The sequence below is a fragment of the Aythya ferina genome, assembly GCF_964211825.1.
Source record: "Aythya ferina genome assembly, chromosome: 22".
NCBI lineage: Eukaryota > Metazoa > Chordata > Aves > Anseriformes > Anatidae > Aythya > Aythya ferina.
In genome coordinates, this window is record NC_140320.1 from 2,033,999 (window position 1) to 2,054,035 (window position 20,037).

Sequence of the window (20,037 nt, forward strand, 5' to 3'; positions counted from 1 at the left end):
TTATCTCATGTAGCTGTTTGCAAATTAGATGTTTAATTGAAGCTGGTTGGAAATGAGATCGTTGCTGGTTGTCTTGACTGCAGCAAAGGGAGATAAAGAGGGAGGTCAAGGCAGCAGCTCATCCCTTCTCTTACAGACACATCTCTCTGGCCAGGGTGAGCTAATCCCTGGTGCTGCTCTCCAGGTTTCACTTCTCTGTGGGTGGCTGCATGTGGATGGAGCTGGTTTCGAAATGGTCTGCAGCTGGACTGATTGGGCTGTGAGGTGGTTGGTGGACTAAGGACTACAGAGGGTGCTGGAGGCTCTTCTTGAGCATCTCCAGTTCCACGTGAACTTGACCTCTGAGAGATGTGAGTGATGGCTACTGAAGTCTTCTGACCTTGCAAACAATGCCAGAAAAATGTGTAATTGTGCCTGAGTGAGAGAGGATGGTTTTGCAGAAAAAAGGGTTGTGGAGGGATGATCCAGACACAGTGCAGCATCTGTCCTTGGGGAAGGGAGGTGCACTGTTGGGATGATCTCTCCCAGACATGATCCTTCAGGTCCAGGTTGGAGCACTCCGTGGGACAAGATGTAGAAGAAGTTTCCATAGCTGAGCTGCAACCCACTCCCGAGGCGCCTTATCTTCATCTCTAATTGTCTCTATTCACATGCAATCAAAAATAGAGGGGTTTGGGATTAGATCTGCTCTGATGTTACCCCAGGCAAAACAGTGGCTGGGCGCAATGTTTATTTTGGGTCTTTATGCCCTGGCAGAGGAAGAGGTTGCAGTGTAAAGTGGGTGCAGTGTAAAGCACGTCGCAGTTTCATGTCGTGGCTGAGCTTTGCTTGATGAGTGCAGAAAGCAAGGCACTACAGATGAAGTCTCCTGTCTTGCCTCCCTGCCTTGCTGGTGACCACTACAAATTTAAAGCCCAATAAAATTAAACACTGGGGAAAAAAAGTTACAATAACACTGCCAGGATTAGACCAAAAGAAAACACGTGCCAGAGGAAAACCCCATTTAGAAATCAACCGCCACTAAATAATTCATCTCTTTCCCACAGACCCCATTGTCCTGCCTCGTGCTCCAGTGACTTCACCATTTTGGTTTATAGCATCGTTTGGAAAAAAAGGGGGTGGGGGAAGAAATGTTGCTTAAAAAGTAAGTCAAAGGCTCCAACATGTGTTCTTGGCGGGCTGAATTCAAGATGAGGGTTTTAGACTTCCCGTGGGAGCTCCCTTTCACAGCTCTCCCCTAATCCTCTGGAAATCGCCTGTTCCCTACAGCTGTCGGTGCGCCAGATAAACTATTTGTTCAATTATTCTTGGCTGAGATGGCGCGGGCTGCCTCAAAGCTGCCGGCCCCATCGCTCGGCCCACTTCAATCGCCTTTGGAGGAGCCTGAGCCCGTTTGAAGGCCACCGTCCTCCTCGCAAGACTGTCCCTGCTCCCGCCCCCGCATCCTTTTTATCTCGCCACGACACCCCCAGGGCAGCCAGCGATGCTCCCGCAGGGGCAGGCAGGGAGGGCGGCTCTGGTGTCGGAGCGCCTGGGCGAGAAAATAATTACAAATGAAAGAGAGATTAGCAGAAGCTGTTGCGACAAATGCTCCCGAAATGGTTTCTGGAGTGCTGGCGGTGGCTTCTAACGGGAGAAGTCAGCTGCAGCTGCCGTCCCTATGGCAATGCAGAGAAACATGGGCCCTGCTGGGACCCCAGCATGAAAGCCTGAGACCCGACAAACCATGGCTCAGGGGACAAGATGACGGACCGAGGCAGCTTCACGTCATGCAAATAGACTGGTAATTAACGCATTTTTTTTCTTCACATTTGTCTCTCTCCCTTCCGCCTCCATCCCCTAGGCTCGGCTTTTGCAGAAATATTCAAACCCATCTAATAAATGGCTTGCAGCTGCTGAAAGATGGCTCTTGCCTGGTGCTGGGAATTGTTCCAGGTTCACCTTGCAAGGGATCCAAGCCTCTCCAAGACAGGCGCACAATCTACCTATGATTTTTCATGGCTCTGTGTAGGGCTTGTATCGGTTTGTCAAAACTTACCCCATTTAATCAACAGATCAGGACAACACACCACCAATATCTGGAGATGTTAGTTGTACGGGACATGTAGGGATGGTCTTTGATGGTCTTTATATGAGATTGTATATAGTTGATTCTTCATGGAGAGAGCTCCTGGCAAGTCATTCTTACTGTGAACAAGGCTAAAAGCATCCTGTATATCGCCCCAAGCATGGCGTGGCCCAGCCAGGTGGGTATATCTGATGGAGTCGAGGTGTGAAATGGGTGGGCATAGCTTGCACTGCAAGAGAGCGAGTGATGAAATAGCACTTTCCTCATCCACGTGGTGGTGGAGGAGCTGCCTCAGTCCTCCTGTGGAACCCCAAAAGAGAAAAAAGAAACACTCTGCCTGTGCCTGCTTCTTTGCAGAGACGAGGTGAGTAATAAATGAGAGCTGTCAAAAGTGTCAATTCCCAACTTTGATCAGCATGTCATTTTTATATATATATATACACATTTATTTATTTATTTATTTATTTATTTATTGTATTTTCACAAAGAAATACAAGTTCAGGACTAACTGTAGTGCCTAGTACTTCTGGAAAAGGGAGGGAGGTGTTATTTGGGGAGCAGCACACAGCCAAGTGGGCCTGCTGTACACCAGGCTGTTTGTTACCTGCCTCCTGGGGGGGTTGACTCAGGGAGCCCCTGAAGGCAGAGACAGTGGGGCTGCATAAGGGGACAGGAAAGTCATTGGGATGGATGCACTGTTGGTAATTGCTGGAAATCTAAATGTGGGAAACGGGCTGGCAGCATGCTTTGGTGGCTTGCAGGGAAATGATGCAAAATAAAGCAGAGAGAGCACAGATCTGGAAGAGTCACCCCAGCTGAGCATCTCTTTCTTGTTCTTGTTGGTAATTTGGAGCCTCGTGACTCGGGCAAAACTCTCTTTGAGTGAGGAGCTGGGAGCAAAGGGTCCTTTTCTCCAGCGGAAAGCAGGTCCCTAAGCTTTGCTAAAGCCTCTTCACCAGGCTCCGAAACAGGGGACCATCGGGATGGAGAGCAATCCTGCCTGTCTGCAGGCAGAGCAGGATCAGAGGGCAAGCAGGAGACCAAGATGAAAACAGCATCCTTGTCTTCCGCTGGCCATCCAGCGTGGCACCTCATGCTGACCAAAGGGAATTAAGGGTTGCATTTTGCTTAGGGCTGATGAACACCGATAACATTTTATCACCAGCCCTAACGCCACAGGCAGCAGGAAGAGTCTTGTCTTTTGGCCTGGAGATATGTGCAAGCCCTTCCTTGACGTTGCATCAAGGCATGGTCAAAGCCTGCTAATCCCACAGGGTTAGGAGATGTTACCATTGCCCTTTCCCTCCACTATTTCCAAAGGTGAGCAGGACATGCAGCCTCACCATGTCTTCATCCTTCTCCCTACCGGCTGCAGCCCCGTGCCTTGCACTAAACACCGCAAGTCCCTTGGCCCAACCACGGCCCCCTGTCACCCCCTACCCACCATCCCCAGCTCCCTTCCAGCTGCTCCCCGTGTCCCCCCAGGCCCCACAGATGGCTCTGGAAGCCCCGCGTCAAAACACCATTAACGTGGCATCTCCCTGCTGTCCATCCCTGGCCCCCTGCCCCAGCCAAAGCGGCAAGGACAGGCCGGCGCTGCGGCATCCCGCCTGGCACTTTGATGCGCTCGCTGGGGACAGCTGGGCTGTGCCACAATCCCCTCGGCCCTTTGGGCTAAGCCAACGTTTTAAAATAGTCTTGTGTGTGTCCCCCTGGCCCGACGGTGACAACTGCACAATTATTTTAGATGCTGTTTACAGACTTGTGGAGTAACCGGAGCCTGCGGGCGGTGTGGAGGAATGGGAGGTGGTGGGCAAAGGGGGCTGGGGGTGAGGGGGGGCAGACCTGAGTGAGTTTCAGCCTAATTAGCAGCCCCCTTGGTTCTCACCGGGGCAGCTGACAGTGGTGGAAAACTCGTTAATGCATGCCCAAGTGGCAGCACTGAAGGTTTTTATCCACCTTGTCTGCTGAGCTGATCTGTGTCTTGGCCCTTAACTTTCAAAAAATTTGATTTCTTTTTTTTCAGTTTTAGAACAAAATTAGAGTTCCACACCACCCTAAAAGTCATCCTTGGTAAAACTCTGAGTAACCCAGAGTCTGCAAGCTGGGACTGACTGTTCACTATCTCCCATCCAAAAAAAATAGGTGATATGATTTGAGATTCACCGTTAGGCAAGTTCAGACCCCAAAAGGGAGTTTGGCATTTGCAGGAGGCAATTTGAGTGCCTTCCCATTGATTTTGGGGCTGAGCAACAGCCCATGATACCTCCTTGCTGGAGAAGTGCTGCGCTGTGTTCCGGAGATGGACTGGGACTGGATGGGGATGAACACTGCTCGGTGCTCCCCTTGTGCCTCAGTTTCCCCATCAGTAAAACTGGGGAGCACTGTTCCCAAATTTCCAGGCTGGCTCCAAGCGCCTGTGACAAAGGGACACGAGGAGCTTCCAGGGGGCGTGGGGCCGGCTCCACGGGTGGAAACACAACGGGGATGTGGCCCCCGGTCCCTCCCCAGCACCCTCAGAGCCCTGAGCATCCCTGGGCGGCAGCGAGGCGATCTGCGGGCCCTCAGCACCACCTAGCGTTCCCAAATGGTGCCGAGGGTCCGTGGCCCCAAATCAGCCCCCTGGGCACGGCTCTGGGGGGCTGCCTGGGATGTATTGCCATCGCCCAGGGTCCCTAAGGGGGAGGTTTTGCTCTTCCCACGCCCCGGGTACGGGTTTGGGTAAGATGCAATTTTGGGGATTGAGCAGAGTGCTGAATATTAGCAGACATTATAAATATTTGCTCAGGACTGCTGGGGAGGAGGAAAATAGCAGGCAAAGAACTGTAGCCCGTGATAAATATTGGGAAGAAGCGAAAGTAAATATCGGTATTACAATGACACTTACCAGATTTAATTAAAAACAACGAAGAGCCCGGTGTTAAAGTGCCAAAGTGACGTGCTGGAGCTCCCTGTCTTTTCAGACGAAACTGAGAATGCTGCCAGTCCCTCGCAGCTGCAGCTCCCGAAGGACTTCCCCATCAGCCAGCACCGTTTGGGCCAGCCCCAGGTGTTCAGCATCAACAGAACCCCGAGCAAATGCCGCTTTTTCCACTTTTTACCACTTTTTCTACGGGATCGGGGAGGTGACATTCCTCCCTCCGCCACCGAGGTGTGCCCTTGCTCCATTCATTGCTGAATGGCAGCTTGACGGAGGGGGGTTGGAACAAAGCCCTCTGGGAGGTTTTGTTTTGTTTTGTTTTGTTTTATTTTATTTTATTTTATTTTATTTTGGGGTTTATTTTATTTTGTGGGTTTTATTTTTTATATATTTTTATTGTTTTTTGCTGTGCCCTTCCTCAGCCTGCACCATCTCCCCTGAGCCCTCTGAAAGAGCCTGTAAAAAAAAAAAAAAAAATTACAACGTATTTTGCAAAGAAGTGCTGCCACTGTGCGAAGCACAACCTGTGCAGGTGGAACATGGGGCAGCTCTCAGGGCTGTGACATTGGATTTTGCCCTGAGGATCACAGGGTGGCCGTGGCGGTGATGCAGCCCCAAGGTGCCTGGGGCAGGGTTGGACTGAGCCCCCCATGCTGCTGCTGCTCCTGGCTGGCAGGTCTGGAGGTGCTTTTGCCCAGCATCTCTTCACTCCCCTGCTTTTTTTTGCTCTATGTCAGCTGTCAGTTATTTTTTCACCTTGCTTGTCCAATGTTAAAATTTCCCATGGAGTTTCGCCTGCTCTGTGCTCCCTTCTCCATGCTATCTCTTACGCCTCTATCACCTCTCTCTGTATTTCCCTTTGTGCTGTCTCTCTCTCTTTTCTTGCTCTCCACCTTCACTTTCTCTTATATTTGTCTGACCACACTATTGTATTTCTAGTGATTTTGCTGTCCCTTATTAATTGCTTAGCATTTTCCAAGCACTGTGCAGTGATGGCATCCAGCTGGGATGGATGCAGCTGGAATCCCACCGTGGCTGAGCTCTCCCCACTTTTATTTAATCCCAGTCCCTTCTTGCCTGTATTTACCTGGAAAGGGGCTCAGACCTGTTTGGGGTGGGGGCAGTTATAGGAACCTTTGGTTTGCTTCACTTGCATCAATTTTCTTGGACAAGTTCTGCCCCAAAGCAGTCCCTTCTCAGCATGTTTTCACTCTGGCCGTGCACAGATCCTGTTCGCTGTCCACAGCTGCGCTTTGGCGTGCCTTTGTGGGCTGGCCTTGGGAAGCTGCTGCAGATGTGCTGTCTCGGATTTATTCATTCTCTCCTTTTGCCATCTGGCAAACTCCTTCCTAGACATCTTTGCGAGGGAACAGGGTGTTTGTCAGAACCAGGTCACGTTTCACACACAGCCCAAGGAGTCCCTTGCCATCTCCTTCGATAACTCCCAGCCTGCACCTCCTTGGGGCACTTTCCACTCCCCAAATTTCACACCCTGCCTGGGGACTGGAGCCACCCGAGGTGAGGTGTAAATTGTGCTCATGGCAGCTTGGAGGCAGCCGCGGGACTTTGGCATCCCTGCAAAACCGTGCGTGGGCTCAGCACATGAATGGCTCCGAGCTCTGTAGTTTTGAGCAGGAGACAAAACATTGCTTATTCCTTAACGTTATCCATCAGCCTGCTTTCACTGCTGCCCAGAATTTCAAATCCAAAGCTGTCCACCCCTCACCACGATGTCTGAAATATTGTTCTTGGGTTGTGATGATCAATTTTGGGATTGCTGCTGCAGTACTGGCTTATCCTGCACTGCAGCAGCAGCAAAGAGATTTCCAGACCCTTCCTGCCTGGTGCATAACTCCGCAAATGGCTCAGGGAGAGAAAAACACTTCAAGTAAATGAACTTCTACCAGAGGCAAGATGCCTGAATGAGAACAGTGACTTTGGAGTATCGTTTTCCTCCTCAATTTTAATTTGGCTATCAAAGATATTAATGGACCATCTGGATATATTATTAGCGCTTCTACACAAGTTAATGAGATGAGAGGGTGCTCTGAAGGGATGCACACAGCCTATAGGGAAGGCTGATGTGACAGATCTGTTTGATGGTTATATGCAGGATGTGACTCCTTTTTGAGGGGCCAAGTCAGGTTTTGGGGGATTTAAAAGCAGGAGGATGAAGGCATGCAACTATTTTCCAGAGATACCTTGCCCACGGTGGGTGCTACACTGCACAGCACCCACTCATTTAGGTGGGGTTTGTGCACACCCGTAACACTTCTGCACAGGTGAAAGGAGTACAAGATGTAATGATCTTCTTTGGTTGGAACAACATTGATGTCCCAGGGAAGGACCACAAAAGTATCTATGTCTGGACAGGTGTGCCATGCAGCTCTCCAGCTCGCTTTCCAGTTTCCCTGCATCCTAAAGTGGCAGCCAAGCCACGCAGCTCACCTCTGGCTGTGTCCACGTGGTGGGGGGGTCTTGCACCCATCCCCTGTGCCAGCACATGGGAACGAGGGAACTCATTTCATGTCTATAACACTCTACACTTCCCCTATTTCTCTGAGCAATTAATTCTGAGCCCTTTCCAAGCTATTTTATACATCCTGGACTAGGAATCATGAATTTGTGCCAGGACTGGTTTCATGTCAAGGTAACAAGATTTGGGCGAGCTGCCGATCAGGACTCAAGCCCTGGCTTATTTCTGCTGCCCGTGCCATGCAGTGGGGTCACCCTAAGTCCCGCCGTGGGTGGGAGCCCCATGTCTGTGGCTGGTGAGAAGCCAAAATCTGGACATAGGCTGGATGAGGTCCAGGCTTTATGTGTGATTTCAAGGTCATTGAAGGAGCTGTGAGGTTTTTAAGGGGTTGCTGAACTCTAGCAGAGGTATAGCTATAAATTAATTGACTTTTTGTCTGTATTTTACTATGAAATGGTTGCTGTGAACCATGGGAAGTTGACAAAGTTGAACACATTCAAATTCAGACTAGCTACCTGCTCAGGGGTGGTGTTTGCTACCATAAATACACATGCAGAGGTTTCCTATTTCCTTATAGTAAAATCCACCCACCCCCCGGGCACCATGGTTTCGTTCTGCAAATATTTTGCAGTGCAAATTTCCTGGTAGACAAGGAACACCAGCAACAGGCAGCAGAGCATTCGCTAAGGGCACATTTCATTTTCAGAGTCAGGTTTCTGCCACAGTAGCTAAACAGCCCTCTGAAATGAGGGCAGCCGTGGGATTTACAAACCCCGTCTAGAAATTGGAGTTTCATTGTCAATGGAAGAGCAACCCAAATTTTTGCACAGCATTTTTGGTGCTGCATTTACATTTTTTGGACATCCTGTTTGCTCGTTTGTTTGTTTCATAAACTTGCTCAGGAGAGACAGCACCTCCCCAGCTAAATAATTTGATACATTTCTGGGCCCTCCACATCACACTCATTTTCCTCCCATTTATTGTTCATTCTCCCTTTCAGGTGCAGGGTTTTGGGAGTAAACCTAAAGACCCCTGTGTGTCTGCAGCAGGGATGATGTAAAAGGGTCCTGATCCTTAACCCATTTTATTCTGATTTATTCCAGGCTCACAGGACCAGAGTTAAAACAGCAGCAGGCTCCTAGAGCATCCATGAAGCCATTTAATGGAGGAGCTATGTAGCTGGAGCAGAGAAATGCCTGCAGCTTGGCTTTTCTCTATGGAAAATGTGAATCGCCCACCTGAAGGAACATGCACGGCTCGGGCATCCAACCCCAGTGCCGCAGCAGCTGTCAGGACGAGATGCTGATAAAATCAGCGGGGAGAGGATGCCTGCAGGATGCTTCCTTCCTCCCCTGACTCCAGCAGCACACACCTCTAGAAGAGGGGCGTGAAGATGAATCAACAGGGCATTATTTTTACCAGAAGACACCTGTTTAAACAACAGCACAAGATGGGGTGAGTGAATAGATTTGGTTTTAATAAATGCCCCACTTGAAAAGAAAAAAAAAAGTGTGCCAGGGGATAGCTAGACAGTGCTTCTAACTGCAAAGTCATTTATGAAATGCAGTGGGTATATTTAAAAATGTGCCCAGACAGTAAGACTCAGCTTTCTCACTACAAATTCCCTGCGGCAGGTGTATTTGCTGCTGGTGATGTAAGTACCTGTGCTGCTCCATAAAAGTGAGTTAAACCGAGGGCTGGCAGGGCTATAGCACAGAAGGCTCTGTCAGTGCTTCTGTTACAAATAGCGATAATAATGCTTACCTCTCTCCCAAGGGTGTCGTGGGGGTTAATTATTTAACATTTGTAAAGCACTTGCAGGGCTGGAGATGAAAGTGGAAAGTATTATTAAGAATAAACTACATTTTATAGGAGGTCTGGTCAGAAAATTGCGTTCGGAGTTGAAATATGGGTTATGATCGCGGATCCCTGGAGGAGCATCTATCACAACCTGGGACTCAGGGAAAATGAAGTATGCAGAAGCAGTGAAGCTGTTTGGTGGGTCCCCCCTCCATGTCCCAGCATTTTGGGGGGCTGCAAAGGGGGAAGGCATGGGGTGGAAGGGGGTGACGCCCTATGCACCCTGCACAGGGAGAGCGATGCAGGGGGAGGGTCTGAAGAAGGATATTTGATACTTGGGATGATTAAAGAAGTAGAGATTTGGGGTTAAAGATTCCAGCTGGAGCGTGGAGCCAGCGGGGCGAGGCGCGGGCAGGGCTGTGGGGCGGAGCACGACTCACCTGGGTGCAGGTGCGGCTGGAGCGGCCGGCAGGTACCGAGGGGTGGCCGCGGGAAGGGGCTTCGTGGGGGAAAATGCGGTGGGAGATGGGGTGGGCAAACACACCCTGTCTCCTTTTTGGAATGGGGCCTCATGCTGCGTGGCTGGGAAGTCCCATGGATTGGGTTTCCAGGTGGGGTGGGGTGGGGGACCCCCAAATTCGGTGTCTGGACCAAAGCCATGAGGAGGGAGGTGAGGGGTTGGGGTGGGTGAGTCTGGACCCACTCCCCTCGGGTGAGTGATGTGGAAGGGGGGCTCTGCACACTGGGGTGTCCCACTGTAACAGGGTGCAGTGGGGTGGGGGAGGCAGGGACTTGCTTCTGCTGCCTCTGCCAGGATGGGCCGTGGTGGTGGGAGTTGGTAGCAGTGCTGTCTGGGGAGAAAGTTGGAAATTAAACAAGATACCAGGGGGCTGAGGCAGCAGAGGTGAGAGAGGGGCAGCCCAGGGGTCCCCAGAAGGCCCCGTGCACCTCGCTGGGCAGCCTGCATGAAGCCCTCCCTGGCTGCTTGCTCTGCTCCCAGCCAAAAGAAACACAAAGGCTCTGTCCAAGAGCTGGACCGAAATCGCCCTACGTGCGCTGAAGCAGAAAGTCTTCCCCCACCCTCCTCTCCCTGCAGAACTGCCCTGAACAGTCTTTTTTAGTACCTGAAAACGGGGCAGGTGAGGAGGAAATGAGTCCGGGCACTGCCCTTCTCCGCAGCTGGTGCCTCCCTCAGCAGGACGCTGCTGCAGGTTTCTTCCTTCTTCCTAGCAGCACGTCACCAAATCTAACAACGTTTTGGTGTGAGCAGGGCAGTTCCAGAGCTTTAAGTCAGGCAGCCGCAGGTATCCAATAAACCGAGGCACACCAGCACCGCGCAGCAAGCAGACCTGAGGTGTTTAAGGTGATTAATTGGCTGTGCCTTGAATATATTGAAACTGAAACAGTCTCTTTAATAGTTTTTTTTGGGGAAAGCTTTTTCCTTGAGGGTTGTCAAAGGCAGCTGTCAGCCTGTGTCATATGGCGGGTTTGCCCAAAATATCCCCTGGGGAGCCCAGGCGAGGCAAGGGGGCTCCTTCCTCTGGGCAAGGGATGCTCGTTAGGGCAGGGCTCCCCACGATAAATGGCAGGGGAGGAAGAACAGAGGATGAGGAGCAGGGAGCAGCCACAGATTAGTTGTTAAAGAGACTGCAGCAAACGCCAGCTTTGGGACAATTTTAGGATGTACAATTGTCTTGTCTTCAGAAAATACGGACTTTGCGGCATTTCTGGTGGCAGCAATGCCAGTTTGGGGTCACGGCTGTGTGCTGGTGCCCATGAGGTAATAGGGGCTTGTGGAGTCAGGGCGATTTCATCACCATGCGTCACGGAGCAGGCGAGACCTTGGCAAGGCGAGTCCTGCAGCAACCTCCACCTTCAGAAAGCACTTTAATCTCTAACGCAGAGGCCAAGAAAAATAGCTTTTAGGATGGTAACACGCATTTCCCAAAAGAGATCATTTTTAAAGTCAGACCCTGTTTCCTTAAAAGCACAAATAAGCAAATGCACATAGTAAAGAGAAGCAAAAGATGACAAAGCGCCTGCTCCGAGCCTGTGTAATTAAGATGGCTTCGGGTAATTTGTTTTATTGCTCAGCTTTTTCTGCTGGGCTGTAGCTGAGCTGGAGGGAGGTCGCTGCTCTGGGGTCCTGGGCTCACACCCCTCACCGCAGCCACTCTGGTGGGGTAAAATTGAGCACACCCAAACCAGACAGTGGCACAGAAGAAGGTCAGCAGAGGCAGGGCAGCAACAGGGAGCACAACATCCTCCTCTCCTTTTGGTCTCTCTCTCCCTGTGTCTCTTTTCATTAAGGTCTGTTTTGTCTGTTACACAGACCACTCCGGAAGCTTTCATCAGTTTGAACTTCCAGGTTTAATTTTCCCACTGCAAACCTAATGGCAAGCCAATGTGTTAGGATGAGCTTGATCTATCTCATGCCTCCATCCAATGCTTCTGTGCAAGCTCCAGCAATGGAAGGTCCTTCAGCTGTTCCCCCGCAATTGGGCCCATCAGGTTCCAATGCTGCTGCTGATTTTTAACCTAAGACAAAACCCCAAAAATATCTTTTATAGGCAGAAAAGTTGCTTTCTTAGTTTTGCGGAAGCAGCTGGGCTTGGGAATATTAGTAACAAAAAATAAGTTGGTTCAACGTCACCAACACTGCCCAATGTGGATAGAGGCAGAAATACAAGAAAACCCAGTGATAATGGGATAAAATGGCTCAGAGTGGGGTTTCAGGCTGACATTACTGCATTAGGGATCTAGTTCCTAGGGGAGCTAATGGAAGTGCTGCTCTCGTTAGAAGTGCCCCTGGGTCTGTACAAACAGGACTGAGCTGGTAACAGCATGGGGCAGAGCACAGACAGCAGGTGGCCAGGACACGAGATAGGGGAACTTCCATTTGTACATATACCTGACATCTCCTGGGTGTCATCTTTGCAATTTTTCTGTCTGCAATGGTATAGCTATATCACTGCCACAGCTGCTTCTCCAGGCTCCTCATTGCTGGACCATTTCTTTCCCGCCCAGCCTTTTGTTTGTTTGGTTGGTTGTTTTTTTGTTTGTTTTTTTTTTTCTTTCTTTTTCTTTTTTTCTGGTAGATCAGGATGTGGGGTTATGTTGAATCCAACACAAACCAATGTGATGCACAGGGAGAATGTGGGGGTGGAAACTGAGCTGACGGAGGATGGTTTTTGGCCAAAGCACTTCAGCTGCTGTTGGTCTCTAGGTCTGGGCTCAATGCCCTCCTGCACTCTCAGATTCAGTACAAGGAGGCCAAAACCACCTCAAGAGGGTCAGAAATAGCTGCATTACTTCCAGACATGCACCTCAGTGGCATTTCCCAGCTGGGATCCAGACCGAGCTCAGCCTTTTTGTGAGCGAGGACATTTCTCTTCTTTACTGAGTCAGCGTTTCCCCCGGGAATGCCCCTGTCACACGAACACGCTCTGAAAGCCATGCAGCAGGTCCCCCAGAGAGCCAAACAGCTCTGCTGGCTCTGAACTGTCTGATTTGTGGAGGTTGAAGGGCAGAGTTAATTGCATGGGTGATGGCTGTGAGCTGTTTCCAATCGCGAACTTCAGACTGTAATTTCCAAGCTGGGGACATGGAAGCAGTGCCCTGAGCAAGTTGTTATCAATGCAGTAATAAAACCTTTGCAAAACAACAACAAGGAAAGGAAAGGAAAGGAAAGGAAAGGAAAGGAGAAGAGAAGAGAAGAGAAGAGAAGAGAAGAGAAGAGAAGAGAAGAGAAGAGAAGAGAAGAGAAGAGAAGAGAAGAGAAGAGAAGAGAAGAGAAGAGAAGAGAAGAGAAGAGAAGAGAAGAGAAGAGAAGAGAAGAGAAGAGAAGAGAAGAGAAGAGAAGAGAAGAGAAGAGAAGCACACTCAAAATGTTAGAGCAAACAAGGCAAACCCTAGAGGTCCTGGGGCTGGCTGAAAAGAGACTGTCTGGGGCTGTCACAGGGAGGTGGAAGGAGGAGACAAAAGTCTGCCCCAGCTCCTCACTACCCTCCAGACTGCACCAAATGCCTTCCTGGGTGATTTGGTGCATTAGCTCTAAAACAAAAAGAAACCAACTCCTTTGGGAGGTGATAAGAGCAGATGAAAGAGTAAATCATTAAGCCAGCTCAGTGCACGGCATTGTAATAAACAGGCAGTGGGGCAAAGAGCATTAATTACATGGGAGCAGGGACGCGGGTGCGCTATCAAGTGTACAGATCAGATGAGTAGGAAACATGGCAAAGTCACGCCTTGCAGTGATGCCCTGTGGCAGCAGTTGCTGGTACCAACCCTGGAACCAGCTGTGTCTTCGGCTTTTTGATTTTTTCCCTAACACAGGGGATCACAGGCACAGCCTCACTACATTTGGAGTGAGGATAAACAGGAGCCGCTTTCTCTGGGGTGCTCAGGGTTGAAATCAGAGCTGTTGGGTTTTTCTCATGCTTTTCTTCATCCTACAAATGGGTTGTGTGTTTAACACCTAAAAGTAACCTTTAAGCTTCCCTGCTTTGACTGATCACTGTATCTTTTAGGTAATCACATTCTGACTGCATTGGACTCATGTGGGAAACCCTCAGGTCCTATTAAACACCGACCTTTAAAATATAACTGCTGGAGCTGGCTCATGGAGTTAAATATTTGACATGTAGGGTAGCATTGTAACATGGTAATTATAGCATTACTGCAGTACGGCTGTAGGACTGTCTTGTCATGGTATTCTGCTAGGGGTTTAGTTATGTTAGGGGTTTAGTTATATTATTTTGATATAATACCTTTGCATGTACGTGATGTGTCTCGCTGCTCACCCAGAAAATACAGACTGTTCAGCCACCTCCCCTGCTCAGGCATGTCACTCCCTTTGTCAGAGGGATACAGGTAGATGTTCTGATTCCTCCTTCAAAGGTCAAAAGAGGCTATTGTATTAAGCTACTGGACTGTGCCAGCAGTGCTGGTAAACAGCGCCTTGCTTTGATTTCATGTTTAATTACCCAATGCACCCATTGTCAATAAATCCTTGCTTTTAAGTCATGAAATAAGGCAGAGCCTTGCAGTGCTCCTACAAGCTGCCTGCAAAGCTGCTCTCAAATGCAGTAGGAAATCATGTTTTCACGCACAGCATTTCCACCCAAGCACTAAGTCCCCTCCTCATTTTTATTTTTTTTTTTTCAGGAAAAGGTTGTAGGCATTTGGTGAAGGTAGGACCGTGGCACAAGGTGCAGTCACGGTTGTGCAGGCAGCTGCACACACCAGGGTGGTGTTTGTGCCGGAAGGCGACGTTTGCTTGCCTCATGGTGATGCATCAGCTGATTTGTTTAAAGCAGTTCTCACCTGGCGGCAGCAGGTCTGACCCAGCCTGGCAGATTTTCCTGCCCCAGGACAGCTGCCTGCAGGAGATACTATCTGCACATGGCCAGGACCCAGCAGCTTGGGCTCAACAGAGCAAAACAGGGTGTCTTCAGGACAAACTGACCCCAAAATGGGGATGAAAAAAGCCTAAGCAACAACTTGTGCCTCTCAAAGGCCAACAGCAGCAAGCTGTTTTCAACCTCATCCCCAAATTGTCCTTTATGGCAGGAAACAGCAGGAGAAGGGTGTGTTTTGCTTTATCATACCAACAGGGGGGGGAATGAAGCCCAAATGCAGCCGGGGGAAGCAAACCAAGGTGGTGGGTGTATGGGCAGGTTCAACACGAAGGTACGCAGCCCCTCGCTGTTCCAATGGGTTGCATCTGTGCCACGAGTGAGCCGGTGTTGCTGCAGCTCGGCACGGGTGGGAGCACTACTGAGCAGAGGAGGAGCTGCTCAGCACCGCCAGACACAGCTTTTGCTATCAATTAAAAACTCCTAATTGACCAGCCCGACACAACCGACCTATAGCCGTGCCAAGGCAGGCCCCTGAACATATGCTCGAGCCCACATCAAAGAGCTAATCGTTTCTGCACCTAATTAAGCAAAGCAGCAAATGGTAAACAGGAGCTGGCTGAGTTTTAATTGCTGCAATTCTCCTAGGAAACGGATCCCCCAGCTCTCCTGCAACCCCTGCACACGTGTGCCAGCACCAAGGGGTGCGGAGGTTCAAGCAGAGGTGCTGAGCAGCTCGGGTGGGATCCCCGCTGCAAATCCCAGCTTGGTGATGCTCTGGGAGGAATCAGTGATGCAGAGAGAAAGTTGTTTGGGGTTTGGGAGCATTTCTGAAGTTGTTTTTAACAAAATCCTTTGGCTTTGCAAAATCAATGCATTTGGGCTGAAACAATTCCAGGAATTTTAAACATTTTTGCTTAGAGCACACCGCTCCTGTGGCTGTTCAAATTCTTCTGTAGGAGCTGAACAATCCCACTGGTGGTTCCCTTGCCCCCAGCTATAGCTTTCCCAGTGTGTTATCTCTCCTGCCTGGTCCTATAAACCTGACCCTGTCCAGGTCTGCAGGGGATGCTCTTGCTCAAACCCCCTGAGGGTTAGGAAGAGCAGGAGCTGCTGCTGGGAGGGATGAAGCCCACTTTGGGCCCTCTGGGAGCTGCAAGATTCAGGCTGCTGGGATGCCAGATTGCAGCAGACATGGGGCTCTGCTAAATGAGTCTGGGCTCCGGCTCTTCCAGTCCTCTCCAAAAGGCAAAGGGCAATCCTCCATTTTTTTCCATAGTGTTACATCAAACCCTGGTGTGATTTGTGTAATGATATTGTTTTTCTTTGCCTTTTAGTTGGAGGACATTGTCAGGATGGCAAACTTCAAGGGTCATGCGCTTCCAGGCAGTTTCTTCCTGCTCTTTGGGCTCTGGTGGTCTGTGAAATACCCACTGAGGCATCTCAGCCAGAAAGCAAGCAAGAAGTCCCAAAGGAATTACTGCTTCCAGCGTGTGGATGCCATCGAAGGAGCAGTCAAAATCATCTTTGCTCTAATAGGTAAGGGTTATATCAGAGTAGCTGTGTTGGTAGCTTGCCAGCCTGTAGTGATGGCTGTGCTCTTACTCCATAAGAGATGGCCCTTACTCCAGAGAAACTGGCCCAGATGTGGAAGGATGCATCTCCTTAATGGTCTTGGTCTCTAATAGAGTTTGATGAAAAAAAAGAAAAAAGAAAAAAACAAACAAATCTCACACTGCTTCCCAAGGACCAGCTACCATTAATCCAGGGAGTCCTGATTTTTATATCCAGTCCTTTCTCCCTACCCCTAAATCTTCAGCTCTTGCCTTCAGAGAGCCCCCGCAGCAGTGAGTGGCATCAATCATCAGAAGCACAATGGTGTGATCTTGTGTGTCTGAGCAGGGATGCTGGCAGAGCAGTTTGTCCCGGACGGTCCACACATGTACCTCTACAGTGGGGAGAAACGCGACTGGGTGAAATTGATGAACTGGCAGCACACCACCATGTACCTCTTCTACGGGCTCTCCGGGGCAGTGGATGTCCTCACCTACCTGTTCAACACCGTGCCGCGGGGTCTGGACCGCCTCATGCTCTCTGTGGCTGTGTTCGTCGAAGGTCGGTAGCAGACGGCACTGAATTTGGGGAGGGGTCTTGGAGGGTGAGTCAGAGCAGGACCAAAATTTGCCAGACTGAGATATTGCTCTGGACACCCCCAGAGAGGACACATTTTAGGTCTGATATATTATTGAAGGATTGTCTGTATCAGGATGGGAAACACAGGCATCAATAGGTCCTGGCTTTGCCTGGCTTGGGGTTTCTGGGGTGAGAGCGGTACAAAGCAGAAGGCTGAGTTCCCTTGTTATGATGAATGGCTGGTGGATGCAGCATCTATCTGACATCCACAGAGCTGTTTGTGTGCCCTGCATTCCCCCGAGAGCCATTAATTGTGCTGCAGGCATCGTCATTCTCATCTGCTTGCGCTGCACGTGGCAAATTCAAGTGACTTATTCTGGCTTCAGCACATCATGAATATCATTTTATCTTCAGACTGTCTTGCAAGTTGTGAGCCAGGATTTCAGACCTCTTGACTCACACAGGGCAGGAAGAAGGCACTAGGAAATGAAGTCCTTGCTTTTATTGAAAACCCCTTAACCAAAGCATGTCTCCTGGTATTTTCTTTTCCCTTGTCCAAGTGGTCTTTGAAATAGCAGCACGGACAGTTCAATGGGTAAAGTCTGGCATGTAAGAAAAGGAAATAAATCTTGGAGGGGGCCTGGGTGCTGTCTGTGGCATGCCACTCATTTCCATGTGACATTAAGAAATTATTTCACTTCCTTGTCCTTCAAGCTTGCTAATTGCTCACATTTCCCATCTGATAAAGCTCACCAAAATCTAAGTGGGACGTGATTTGCTCTACCAGGGCTCTGTGATCTCGGTCATTGTGCTAAATGCTGCTCTAAGTGGGATACGTATTTTGGCAGGTTGTCTCTTCTATTACCACGTCCTTCACCGCCCCATGCTGGATCAGCATATCCATTCCCTCCTGCTCATCGCCATATTTTCAGGGGCCTGCAGCACCATGCTGGAGGTCTTCCTCTATGACAACATTGTCCTGGAGATGTTCAGAGCTGGTGTCACCATCATCCAGGGAACGTGGTTCTGGCAGGTCTGTTCTGGCTTCTATTGCAGAGCTGAGCACCGAGGTAGGAGAGCAATGGCAGAGAGGAAAAGCAGCTGTACATCATGTATCAATCACGTGTCTCTGAAGAATAATTTTGCAAGGCTCACTTCATAAATAGATCATAACCCAGAATGAGAATTTACTCAGCACAGGTCATCTCTGATGGCTGCTCCGGCTGAAATAGCTGTTTGTCTCGGCTTATTGCTTCTCTGGGGGAAAGAGAAGAGGCGAGTGCTCAGAGTAAGCAAGCAACATTTTGCAGTACCTAACAACCAAGTACTAATTGCTTAATGTGTCTAATGCACCCGGCAGCACTCCCTCTGGTTTAGTGGAAAGACACAATCCTCACCAAGCAATCAAATGGCTGAGTAAAAATTAGGCCACCTGATTGCCTTGGTAGGAGCTGGAAAGGCAAAGAAATCGAGTAGAGATAACCGTTCCCAGAACTAAATTGCCAAAATAAGTGGGAGTTCTCCTCCTGCTCACTCCCAGGGCTGCTCCACTGACTCAAACCACCCTTCTTCCAGAGGTTAAAAACCATGCTAAGCTTGTAAAACACTAAATTTGGAGTTTTTAAAGATTGGGTAGGAGTCTGTGATCCAGATGGACAAACTTATTCAGATTTTGTGCAGAAGAAGAGATTCTGAAGGTGCAGGCTTGCTTGGTGTGGCTACAAAACTCCTGCAGAAGTTTCTCAAGCCCAGTTTGCTTCCAGAACATCTCTCTGAGATTGGAAAGCCCCATTTTCAGACCAGCTTGGGGTCATGCACCAAACTCATAGCCAGGCTGGACTTCAAGGCCAGGCAGAAAGATTTTTCCCCATGGTAATGAACTGCTTCTTCCACCTAGATCGGGGTCGTGCTGTTCCAGCCATGGGGAGGTCCCATGTGGGATGAGAGCGACCACGACAACATCATGTTCCTCACCATGTGCTTCTTCTGGCACTGGGCAGCCGCTGTGGTCATCCTGGCCATAAACTACACTGTTGCGTACTGGTACGGCTGGGGCTCGGGGCTGGGCAGGAGCGGGGATGGGGACATCAGGAGAGGGATGTGCAATGATCAGCCTGTCCTGGAGTACAAAGTCACAGCTGAATAAGCATCCTGTGGCTCCCGCAAGTTTTAGAGCGTGGCGACAAGCGTGCGTTTTGTTTGATGAGTGTACAGAATGCAAAATAGGGGCAGCAAGAGGCACGGGCATTAAAGACAGAGAAGGCAAATAAGTGAGTCCCTGAGCTGCTCCTGCAAGTCATGCACTGCTTCTGCTCTGCACTGACAGCTGAAAGACGGCTTTTAATTCGATAGAGAAATCAAATCATTACCAGGATGCCCGACACTTGGCCCATCTTTGTCCTTTCCCTTGCAAGGATTTCCAAGCATTTGACACTCATTATGTTATTAGCAGTACAAAAAAGAAAAACAGCTTTTTGGGACCTCTGCAACAACTTATCTCCCTCTGTGTGCTCATACAAGTACACTTTGCTGCCCTGAGCAGTCTGGGAGTTTGGCTAATGGTGATTTCTCACTCATGTGTTCCAGCTGCATCCAGAGGTACAGGAGAGACTGCAGCGAGCCCTACATTGGCCTCGGACTCCGGAAGCAAAAGTGTGACACGAGCTCCCAGGCTGCTTTCTTAAACGGATCAGATGAAGAGTGAGGAGGGTGCACTCTCCTTCTCCAAATATGTGAAGAATCAGTTTTTCAGAAGAAAGACAAAACCAAAATCTAATGAAATATTTATGTTTGGGAAGAGTGGAGAGGTGCCACCATTCTGCTCTTGGAAAGCCTTTTGTGTGCATCGGTGGTAGCTGTCCCAACCTGTACCCAAATGTCACCATCACTGTCCACAGTGACTTTTAGCTACAAAATGAAGTGCAGAAGTTCAACATTATGAGATCATTTTGTCCTGTGGGTTCCCATGTGTGTCTCCATAGTGAAGGATGGCATCCTTTGGCCGGGTGACTCTTCTAAGCTCATGCTGGCCTGACCTGCTGTGACTGAAGGCAGGGAAGGTCCAGGCTGGGGTCAGGTCTTCCAACACCTCGTCACCAAAATGTCATCCCAAGGAAGAAGAGCAAAGGAGTGATGAATGCGGGATTATGTCAAATTTGCAACATCACAGCTGGATTGAACACAATACAAATTTTATTACCAAAGCTTTGAACTAAAGACACATTTTAAATAGTTTTATATTCACTTAAAATCTTAAAGAGTGAATAAACGTGAATTAAAAACC

General features: G+C 49.4%; 1 protein-coding gene and 1 long non-coding RNA gene across 3 annotated transcripts; one reads left to right on the top strand and one right to left on the bottom strand.

Moving 5' to 3' along the window:
• The first annotated feature begins 8,650 nt into the window (after window positions 1–8,650).
• TMEM45B (transmembrane protein 45B) lies at window positions 8,651–20,037 on the top strand. Of its 2 annotated transcripts, none has more exons than XM_084495915.1 (6): window positions 8,651–8,919; window positions 15,959–16,160; window positions 16,524–16,736; window positions 17,603–17,787; window positions 18,652–18,797; window positions 19,341–20,037. In XM_084495915.1, exons 2-6 carry the CDS (start codon window positions 15,977–15,979, stop codon window positions 19,456–19,458), a joined length of 846 nt encoding a protein of 281 aa, XP_084352041.1. In that variant the 5' UTR covers window positions 8,651–8,919; window positions 15,959–15,976; the 3' UTR covers window positions 19,459–20,037. The 2 variants fall into 2 exon arrangements, with proteins under 2 accessions (XP_084352041.1, XP_084352040.1); XM_084495914.1 differs by lacking the exon at window positions 8,651–8,919 and adding an exon at window positions 9,620–9,736.
• On the bottom strand, window positions 8,869–9,487 carry LOC311422644. The gene is made up of 3 exons (XR_014685449.1): window positions 9,416–9,487; window positions 9,229–9,287; window positions 8,869–8,893 (listed from the first exon to the last, which is right to left on the bottom strand). It is a non-coding gene; the product is annotated as an uncharacterized lncRNA (long non-coding RNA).

What these genes read in the sequence shown, in the direction of transcription:
- TMEM45B (XM_084495915.1), top strand. Translation starts at nt 15,977, where the DNA reads ATGGCAAACTTCAAGGGTCATGCGCTTCCAGGCAGTTTCTTCCTGCTC. An exon ending in AATCATCTTTGCTCTAATAG is followed by an intron (nt 16,161 to 16,523) that starts GTAAGGGTTATA and finishes GTGTCTGAGCAG; the next exon opens with GGATGCTGGCAGAGCAGTTT. An exon ending in AGGGAACGTGGTTCTGGCAG is followed by an intron (nt 17,788 to 18,651) that starts GTCTGTTCTGGC and finishes TCTTCCACCTAG; the next exon opens with ATCGGGGTCGTGCTGTTCCA.